This window comes from Hevea brasiliensis, chromosome 13 (assembly GCF_030052815.1).
Source record: "Hevea brasiliensis isolate MT/VB/25A 57/8 chromosome 13, ASM3005281v1, whole genome shotgun sequence".
Classification (NCBI taxonomy): Eukaryota; Viridiplantae; Streptophyta; class Magnoliopsida; order Malpighiales; family Euphorbiaceae; genus Hevea; species Hevea brasiliensis.
In genome coordinates this window covers 83,424,062-83,435,221 of record NC_079505.1, presented here as the reverse complement: position 1 = coordinate 83,435,221, position 11,160 = coordinate 83,424,062, and the positions used below count along the sequence as shown (strand labels likewise).

General features: G+C 29.9%; 1 protein-coding gene across 1 annotated transcript; it reads left to right on the top strand.

The window, feature by feature from the left end:
• Window positions 1–9,177: 9,177 nt before the first annotated feature.
• LOC110640925 (probable pectate lyase 18) lies at window positions 9,178–11,160 on the top strand. The gene is made up of 4 exons (XM_021792468.2): window positions 9,178–9,335; window positions 9,460–10,200; window positions 10,285–10,423; window positions 10,520–11,160. Exons 1-4 carry the CDS (start codon window positions 9,238–9,240, stop codon window positions 10,739–10,741), a joined length of 1,200 nt encoding a protein of 399 aa, XP_021648160.2. The 5' UTR covers window positions 9,178–9,237; the 3' UTR covers window positions 10,742–11,160.

Sequence of the window (11,160 nt, the reverse complement as noted above, 5' to 3'; positions counted from 1 at the left end):
TGAATCACATGCTTTTAAATACCAAAGCATAAAATTACATGATATGCGTATCATGCAACGCTTAAGTTTAATAGCGTATTAAATTCCCGTTGACTCTCAGTCAATCAAGTCCAAGTCCACCACAATTTTACTTACAGAGACTGTGAGTTCGCCAAGCCCACTCTTATCATAAAACTATTTTTTAAGCGGGGCAGACTCGACCAGGCACTCTGAGTAACGTTATGAGCTCGATACCACTCTGAAAATGATATCCCACCTAGCGCACTGCATTCCCTTAACTCTCAAATAATCAGTCATATATATATATATATATATATATATATATATAATAAATGTATGAAATTTTATTTTATTATTTTAAATTTTTTAATTAAAACATATGAAACTTAATAAAACTAATATTTTAAAAATTACTATTTTCTATACTTAATAAAATTTTAAATTTTTTAAAACTTTTATAAAGAACAAATAAAAATAAGTATATTTATCTAAATCAATCTTTGTGCTTTTAATTTATAGCAATGTTGTGTTTGAGTATTATTGTTTCAAATTAAAATTTTCTAATACTACTTATGAATAATTAAATTACATAACATGTTCGTGAAACTCAAATACGATTTTAATATATGCAAGCCATTTCTATAATTGGCTAATTCTATTCAACAAACAAAGTTATTTTCAATATGTATTGTCTTTTATATATTAAATTTTCACGTTGGCTCTTTCAAAATAATTTTAAAGTTGAAATTTTGGATAATTAGATCTTAGTTAACCATTATTAATTTATTAAATTCTTTTTTTTAATCAAGAAATTACTATGAATATTTTAATCTATCCCTTATTATAGACACATTATATATTTATTTTAATTTTAATTATTTATAATTATAACATTATAATTAATTTCAAATTTTTATAGCTTCAAATTAATTAGTTTTAATTGATATAATTTTTTGTTTTCTTTATTAGGTAGAAAACTACCTATTATGGGAAACCTAAGTAGCAAAACCTAAGATTAATAACGTGTGAATATTTTTTATTTGTCATATTAGTTATGTCTTTTATACAAAATATTTATTTTGGATTATAATAAAAAATAATAATAAAGAAGAAGTTTAAGCAATATTAGGATTAATTAAATTTTTTAAATATATTTAAACTCTAAAATTATAATCTAAGTAATAAAAAAAATATATAATTATAAATAATATAAATCATGGAGGATATTTTTGTTCAATCCAATGTTCCCCTTCATACATTTCTATATATATATTGTAGATAGATTATAAATTATACATATAGATCATATATAGATCGATTATAAATTATAGATATAGATTATATATTATAGATTATAAATTAATTGTACTTTTTATTTTTTATTTGTTAATTTCTTGTTTTAATTAATTATTTCTTCTAAAATTTTATATTTAATTGAAGTTAGGTATAAAAGGACTAAGAATTTTAAATCTATATGAACTATAAAATTAAAAATTTTAAATTTATATAAATATTCATATTAATTTAATTAATAAAAATATAACTTTAATTAATATAAAAAATGAATGACATTAGAAGAGGCAATACTTTTTTTGAAATTAAGTATTATTCATTGAAAAAGAAAAGATTTTGAGTTTCACTATCAACGCATGTCCCAGCTCTTTTATAAGGATATTATCAATCTCAAAAGCATATATATTACCTCTCTCCCTTAGCAGATATAGTATGATTTGTATGAAACAATTCAAGCAATTAGAAGGGATCTAACATAAATCTGTATTGGAGAAATTCACCAAATGACCTTGTCCATTATTGACAAGCTATGTGAGCATAGAAAGTTGTTAAAATAAGTCATAAATAAGACTAAATCTTTACAAAAAGCCTACAACAAGTCCTATATTTAGATCAAATGCAAAGAAAAAGCTCGTGTATGCAAAAATAAGAAAAAAATTCATCATAAGAAGTATATGCACAAGACAAAAAAATGTCCCAAAAAGAAATATTTTTAGTTCTTCAAGAAGAAATCCATTCGAGGCAAAACAAGGTCAAACAAATATTTTATCTGTGGAAAAAAAAAATATCATTTCTCTAAATAATGTCCTCAAAATCAGAAGAAAGCAGAAAAAATAATTTAACAAATCTATCATAGCACCCATTTAGATATGGAAGAAGCAGACATTGAATTTCTATTCTCAAAACAAGATGAAAACAACGAAGAGGCTATATTTGCTCTTGAAATTATTGAACCAGAATATAGATCGCTCAATGATACTAATACAGATGTCTCTAATAAAATTTTTAAATATTCATACTGTTTCTTTATGCTATTCAGTTCAGCCAGTTACTCAAATTCTTTTAGTATAGATTCATGTTCTTTCATCAAAATGTGAGCTACCTATTTATATCATTGGATTCATTGATACTGACGCTTATAAGAGCATGATAAATCCTAAAGTTATTCCTAAATAAGCCTGAGTTATTCATTCTGAATACTTTCATGCATCAAATAAAAAAGCATTTAGTACTGATCTTATTACAAAAAAAACTCATTGGGATATAGTTTTTCCCTAAATGTATTATCTGGACAAAGATAATTAGCACAGATCTTCCTGCTAAAGACTTGCTGATTAGTTTTGATGTATATCAATAAGCTCAAAAGTTTTAAATTTTACACAGTGGGATAAAATATAAAAAACCTTTTTTCATAATTTAATAAATATTTTCACTCTCAGAAACTCCTCCAAACTTTAAAAAGTACAATAATTTTTTGATGCCATCTCGTGCATATAAAATTTTCTCATCTCACACTATTAAGGAAAAATAAAAAATTATTTATTAAGCTTCTCTTTAAGCTTAGCAAAGACATTAATCCCTCATAAAATGACTATTTCAGATCTCTATTTGATCAAACAATAATGTCAGCAATTCCAAGGCCTCATTGAAATCCATAAACTTCTTTTTCCACATTTATATATAGCATAGCTTATAAGAATATTAAATAAGTATCTTTAAAATAATATTTAATAATAATATAATAATTTTATCAAATAAAGCCTCAACTAAAATCGGCAATTCTTGATTTGAGGATATTTTCGTCGGCTCCACTAGTGATTGCTCTGCTCTCCCTCAACTCCCATTGTTATATAGAGAAGATATGACCTCTTTTCTCTCTCTATTCCACAAGAAAGTTTATTCAATATTTAAAATTTTGATATATTATTTTAATAATTAAAATATATTAAATTAACACTCTATTTATTTAATAAAAAATATTTATATATAGAAAATATTTTTATAATTTTTTTAAAAAATATTTTTTATATTTTAATAAAATTATCAAAATTTTAAAAATATTTTTTTGATTTTTAAAAAATTATTTTTTTTAAATGACTTAAAATATTTTTTATTAATTTATTTTTAAATATTTAAAATTTGTATGTACAAATATTTTTACACAATCTTAATTTAAAATTAATTTAATAATTTTTTTAATAGTAGTTTATGGACTCTAGTCTTTTGAGTTTTGAGGGACCCGTATTTGCAGGATTCCAATTAAAAATTATAATTTAATTCAAATTTTAAAATAATTAAAATAGGGGGAAAAATGGATAATTTAAGTTATCCTATACTCACAAGGAAAGCTAGGCAATAGGTGAGCTCTACCCAGCACCGTCCACCACTATTCAGATCACATGGAAGCATTAAAAGCGCGTGGACATATAAGCTTATATACAGATAGAGTGAGAGTGACGAAGTGGAAGGATAAAAATAACAGGAGAAAAGGAGAAGAAGAAGAAGAAACTAAAGTACCTGAAGTGGGTCCGCTTTATGGTACAACGCTTTAAAAGGAATCGTGAAAAAGCTGTTAAAAACACCACACCAGCCTCTTTACTAATCCAACCTATTACTGTACCTTTGATACTGTAACCGCAGCAGCGCCGAATGCGACTGATCCTGCATAGCCGCGTGTCTAATGGCTACTGTAATTATGAACTAGGTATAACAATAGCAACAGTAGCAGACCCTGAGAGATACAGATCATGAATACATGGATGTTGACAAGCAAAGAAAACCTATCTATTGCTCTGAGCTCTCTCCTCTTCTTTTCTGGGATATTGTCTTTGTATTTTTTTGCTGATTTTACATGGGAATGGTGCTTAATAATTACAATTTCTATAGCAGCACTCTATTTCAATGTCTTCCTTTAAAAAAGAAATTACACTGAATAGATTTGTGGGTTTTGCTTTGCATTCTTTGAGCAGTGACCGACTGCATAGAGTGGAAATGGTAATGTTAGTTGTCTGGTTGGTGGAGAATCCAAGCTTTCAATGGTTTGATTTTGAGGATGTATTCATTTTTTTTTTCAGAAAAAGGGCGCAGTTAATACAGAATAACAGAAGGCAAAACCAACCCATGGAACGAGAAAAGCCCATCAGTTGGGTCATAATGGCCCAACTTTAGGAAGAACTGAGGATTGCTTTTAACTTGGACAAGTTTCCCAAGAAAAAGGCTATTTAGAAGAACAAGGAAATTTGCTGAGAGTCCCTTAGAAATTAAGCTAGACCCAAGAACAAGGAAAGGTTTGGGCCTTGAAGAGAAACAATCATGGCCGATTCATCCATTGGCAGAGGCCGGGCGTTGAAGGAGACTTCTTTTAACTGCCAAATTCAATATGTTCACGCCCAACAAAAAGCGAAATCGTAATCATGGCAGAGCTTTGACCTTAAAACTCCCTATATATTTTCTTAACTAAAGTGAAATCTGCTAGCATATCCGCCGCTATGAACTGAAAATGATTAGGTCTGTCGAATATAGCCAGTTACTTACCTCGATTGAAATTTACTGCTCAAGCACATGAAACCAAATCATCACATCCCATGTGTTTATTTCCCCCATATTGCCTTCTTCACAAGCATTGTCAAAATCCCATTTCTCCAAATTAATCTACGCATGGCGTACAAAACCATGATGACTCTTGCATGCAGGTGCTGAGTATTATTGGTGAAGCACTAATTGTAATTAGCATCCGTATTTATCCTTAATTATACTTTTTATACCGTGTGTTTAGCTTCACTGATATCCAAATGTTCCCCATAAAACTTTGGCTATGATGGGTATCAGACTATGAACTAAAATCAAGATTAAGAAGACAGATCACCTACAATCCCACTGTCTTTTGTGAATAGATCTTATCACAAACAATATTATGTATCCACCCAATTAAACGATGTTCTTTTAAAATTTCATGTATTTAGATAATTGGTTGATGTTGGGTCACTCTCCTCCTCCTCCACCCAGACAAGCTTCATCATCATGTCTATAGTATTTGTTTCATAATCATATGGGTGGCTGTATATGGAGATTGATGGTTTAATTTGAAGTTTTTTTGTTTTCTTCTTTGTTACCAAAAATAATGAAGCAACAGCAAATTAAAATGTCGGTAGCAATAGAAAGTGTCTTACAACTAATCTCATCAATTTCTCACATTTGACCACATCCGTTTGGGGGGAAAATGTGGACAATTTTATTACCTATAAATTTAGAATAAAAATTTTGAAAACTTTAGAGAAATTCTTAATTTAATCTCTGAACTTTTTTATATTACACTTTAGTCCATAAAAATTTTAAAGAATTAATTATTTAATTTTTAAATTTTGTATTATATTACACTTTAGTGTTTAAATTTATAGAAATAAATTATTTTATCTTTGAATTTCATATTATATCACATATTAATTTTTATAATTTTAATATATAGAATAATTTAATAATTCTATTAATAGTTAAATTATTATAAATATTAAAATTATAGGGACTAAATTATTTTATATATTAAAATTAAAAATATTAAATATTTTATTTTTTAAAATTTAAGAATTAAAATATAATATAATATAAAATTTAAAAATTAAATAATAAATTTTTTAAAATTTAAAAGTTAAAATATAATATATGACAAAAAAATAAGCACCAAATTATAAATTTCCTAAAATTTTGGTTGAAAACAAGAATTTTGGCTACGATGTGAAAAAACAAGATCGTGCATTTGCTAAAGAGAAAATCTATCGGGCGACAGAGAAATACCACGTGGCAGAATATTTGGGTACCACGTGTGGATGGATGAGAGAAGTTGCCAAGTAGCTTTCACTAACCAATCACCATCAACCAATCCAAGACCATAGTTCAAAGATTATTTTGGAAAAATTATTATTTCGTCTTGAAATTAATTATTTATTTTTTATATTTTAAAAATATGTTATTTACTTATTAATTCTACTTTCATTAAATTTTTTAAATTTTACCATTAAATTTTCTAGTATTTAAGGATTCTAACGCAAATTAAATTATTATTTAATTTTTATATTTTAATAAAAATTAATTAGTTAATTAATTTTTATATTTTAAAGATATTCTTATTTAGTTATTTTATTTTAATAAAATTAATTAATTAAACCTTATGTTTTTAAAAAGATTTTTTTAATGAAAATAAAATTTTTGTTATATTAAAACTAAATTTATATTTACATTTTTAAGAATTAATTAAATATTTTTATTTAATTTCATAATCATCATTTTTATATTTTCTCTATTAAAAAATAATTTTCTTAGATTATTACGTTAATTACTTGAAAATTTAAAAAAATATGCTAATTTTTGTTCGTAGACAATTTATACTATGAAAGATAGAGAAAAAATGAATGAAAAAAATATGATTGTAAAAAGAAAGAAATATGGGAAGAGGAAAAAAAAAAGAGAGAGGGTCGTAGTAGTTGTAGTATAAAAAAATTAGAAATAATAAAGAGTTATTAGAATAATAATATATTTTTTTAAATATATGAATTAATTAATTATTTTTATTAAAATTAATAAATTAAATAATAATTTAATTAATATACCTAATAAAAAATTATTAAATAAATTAAATAGTTTAATTAATTAAAAATATAAATTAAATAGTATAAATTTTAAAATAAAAAAAATTAAATACTTAATTTTATTAAAATGCAATACTAAATAATAATTTCTCTTTTTTATTAGAAAAAAATAAAAATGACAATGAAAATAAAGCAACTAACATGACTGGTCCTTATCTATTTTCGAATCCTCCCTGCCCTAGCTGCTTAACAGAGACCCTCACGTTGCTTTTGTCTAACTTTAAATTTTCATAGAAAAAAAGTTGCTGATCATCAGGTATCAACGGCTCAGCTCTCCGTCGAAATTCATATTTCACGCTCCACACACGACAACCGAATAAAACGAGAAAGCGAATCAAAATCCCTCCATGTGAAGACGTAGCTTTCAGGCAAACAAGTCAGCAGATCAACGGATGATACGGCCTCTCTCGCGGCCCATGTGTCGTGAGCTTGTCGTAGACAAGTGGCACAACAACTGGTCGCCGTAGTGCCATGTCAGCACGAAGGACCCTATGGCCTATGCTTGTTTGGTTCCGTGAAATTTCGCCGGAGTTTGCGGCTAGGAAAAAAGGATAAAAATTGGGCCTACAAAGGGGTGCGAGGTTTGATTTGGAAGGCAAAAGCACGTGGATGGTGTGGTGTCACGAGGATTTTCGGTCCAACGTATCATCATATATGATTTCAATTTCTTGTGCGATTCCTGCAAAATTTCTGATATTCTCCTCCTCCTCTTCCACCAAATTTATGTGGAAAAATGCCTTTTGATTATTCAATGCATCTCACGTAAATTCCACCCTCTACCCCTTTCCATTCATTTTTAATTTTTTTCATTTTTAATTTCTAACAGACTTTACGCAATATAAATAACTCAATTTAATTCAATATATTTCACATATTACAATTAACATTAATTACCATCATAAAGGGTTTTTTTTTTTAAATGTTCATAAAGGTAATCACAATCTTAACATTAATGGTGGGGCAAAAAGATGAGGAATTGATGCATAAGTCCCATGGCCATATGAAACTTCATCATCCACTTATTGAGGCTTTTAACTCAACTTTAAATCTTGAGAGGATTTTTTTTATTTTTTATTTTTCCTAATAATCAATGAAATGGATGGATATGTAATTATAAAACTTGTTAATCTTGGCAACTAAGACAAGCAAAAGGGTGGGGGCCCATAAAATCCAAGAACATATTCTGCTAGTGGAAAATGGCAACTAACATGGTGGCAAGCAATGTTTGTATCTTAATTTTTATTTTGCCTAGCAGGAGTCAGCTCACTCTTAACTAGATGGATGGAGTACAATTTAAGTACTATAAACATGGACAATTTCTATCACAATTAACTAATATAAACAAATTAAAACAGGTGGCTTCAACATCTACATTCCCAACTTCAATGTCCTACATAACCCAGCTTTAGTTTTTATTTTTCTGGGCACTAGTTCCTCATATATAGGATTGAAAAAATTTTAAAGTTTAAATTTTTTTTTTTTTGATAATTTTCCTTTTTTTTTTTAGTAAAAAAATTGTAATTTAACTATAGTTAAAATTGAGACTTGAGTACTCCACAAAGAGCGTATGAAGGAAGAGTCGCCGAATTTTATATTCCAAGAACTTAGACAACTTTTTAGAAGTGTGAAAAAGGCAGAATAAATATTGCTTGGACATGGCTCATGAGCATTTTTTTCAATTAAAATTTATTACTGTTTAAATTTCTAATTTAAATATTTAAAAATATAAATAATGTAAGACAATTAATATTTGATTTATTAAATTAAATAAATTTCACATAAAGTTTTAATTAAAATTGATTAGTAGCTCTTTGTGTTCTACGGATCTGGTTTATAGTCTTATCTGACCATGAATCTAAATCAGCTCATAATTAGGCCTATCTGGAGTGCAATTGGATTTTACATCCGTAAATGTTGGTTTAAATTATGCAAGAATTTGATAAAAAAAAAAAAAAAAAACTATTTCTTTCCCCTTCTCAGGACTCGACTGTTGAGTTTTGCAAAAGGCCGAGCGAGCTGAAATGATAATTCGATGCACGTATAGCCCGTCAAATCATGAAACAGGCGACGGAATTTTCTTTTTCTTTGATGTGTTCGGTAGCTTTTTGACTGTATTTATCTAACTTCACCTCTATCAAAGCCCTTGCTTAACGGCCAAAACTACCCAATGCAAAGGGAATCCCGTAAATCCAGAAATCACAAAGTTCACCTGGGTCCCACATGTTCATTTTTCATCCCTTTTTTTTTTCCTCTTTATATACACTTGCTCTCTCCCTCCCATCTCTCACACTACACCTCACCAATGGCTCTCCTATTGCTCTTCTCTGTCCTCATCATCCCTTCCCTTGTTTCCTCTTCCCCAGTTCAGGACCCAGAGCTTGTAGTACACCAAGTGCATAGGTAATTTAATTAACCCTGCAGCCTGCATAATTTAAACACTTCATTGATGTGCATTCTGGCTTCTTTTATTATATGTGTATCTATATGTCAATGTCTAAAATGTGTTGCATTTTCTTTAATGCAGGGCCATCAATGCCTCCAGGAGGAACTTGGGTTATCTCTCTTGTGGAACCGGTAACCCCATTGACGATTGCTGGAGGTGCGACCCCAATTGGGATAAGAACCGCCAGCGCCTGGCGGATTGTGCTATTGGGTTCGGTAAGAATGCCATTGGAGGAAGAGATGGAAAAATTTACGTGGTGACAGATTCTGGTGACGATGATCCTGTGAACCCTAAGCCAGGGACTCTGAGACATGCAGTGATTCAAGATGAGCCATTGTGGATTATTTTCGCTCGTGACATGACGATTCAACTGAAGGAAGAGCTGATCATGAACTCGTTTAAGACTATCGATGGTAGAGGTGCTAGCGTCCACATTGCTGGTGGTCCGTGCATTACTATACAATTTGTGACCAATATTATTATTCATGGACTGCACATACATGACTGCAAGCAAGGAGGGAATGCTTATGTGAGGGACTCCCCGCAGCACTATGGGTGGAGGACTGTATCAGACGGTGATGGAGTGTCCATCTTTGGTGGCAGCCACATTTGGGTGGACCATAACTCGTTGTCAAATTGTAACGACGGCCTGGTTGATGCAATTCATGGGTCCACAGCCATCACAATTTCAAACAATTACATGACCCACCATGATAAAGTAATGTTACTAGGTCACAGCGATTCCTACGCTCAAGACAAGAACATGCAGGTCACTATAGCCTTCAATCACTTTGGAGAAGGGCTTGTCCAAAGGATGCCAAGGTAAATAAAGAAATAGGTTATGGTAAATTTAATCTTCTGTGGGCCACCTACTTTAATAGTTAACTTTAATTTTCAAATTTGCAGATGTAGACATGGGTATTTCCATGTGGTCAACAATGACTACACCCATTGGGAAATGTATGCTATTGGAGGCAGTGCAGACCCAACCATCAATAGCCAAGGCAACAGATTTGTTGCACCTGACTATAGATACAGCAAAGAGGTAAGGATTCTCTATTTAACAGAATTAACTAACCCTTTTGAGAATTCCAATGTCTAACAGAAAACAAAATATTAACAAAAATGTTATGTTATGCAGGTCACAAAACATGAGGATGCACCAGAAAGTGAATGGAAGAACTGGAATTGGAGGTCTGAGGGAGACCTATTGGTGAATGGTGCATTTTTCACAGCTTCAGGTGCTGGAGCTTCTTCAAGCTATGCCAAGGCATCAAGCTTGAGTGCTAGACCTTCTTCACTTGTGGGTACCATAACTGGGGGATCAGGTGCCCTCAATTGTAAGAAAGGAGCTCGTTGCTGATTGTGATATCCGTTGATTAATGATCACAACATTTCTTAATTACAAGTGAGATTTAATTAAGCATGTTGGACAATGGTTAGTTAGAAAAAAGTGAGTAGAAAAATGGAAGTTAAGGAAAATGTGGAAGCTGATGACGACAAAGTTCACCTCACATCGTTTTAGTTAAGTTTCATGGACTGTCCTCTTCCTGCCAAATTTTTATTATTTTACTCATTTTTCTCTCTCCACCCACCCCCACCCTCCACCCACACCCACCCCCACCCCCCTTCGCCTTTTTACCCAACTTCGATGATTACAACCTCGGCCTGTTACTCTTAAAACCATTAAGCATTCTGCTAAAGAATCTAGATGGGTTTAGAGAAACAAGTGCAGAAGTGTTGGTGTATGGTTATAATATATGATTTTCTATTCATATTTAA

Excerpts from the sequence above, each read along its gene's own strand:
- LOC110640925 (XM_021792468.2), top strand. The coding sequence starts at position 9,238 with ATGGCTCTCCTATTGCTCTTCTCTGTCCTCATCATCCCTTCCCTTGTT. Across the intron at positions 10,201-10,284 it reads CTTGTCCAAAGGATGCCAAG|ATGTAGACATGGGTATTTCC; the intron begins GTAAATAAAGAA and ends TCAAATTTGCAG. Across the intron at positions 10,424-10,519 it reads ACTATAGATACAGCAAAGAG|GTCACAAAACATGAGGATGC; the intron begins GTAAGGATTCTC and ends TATGTTATGCAG.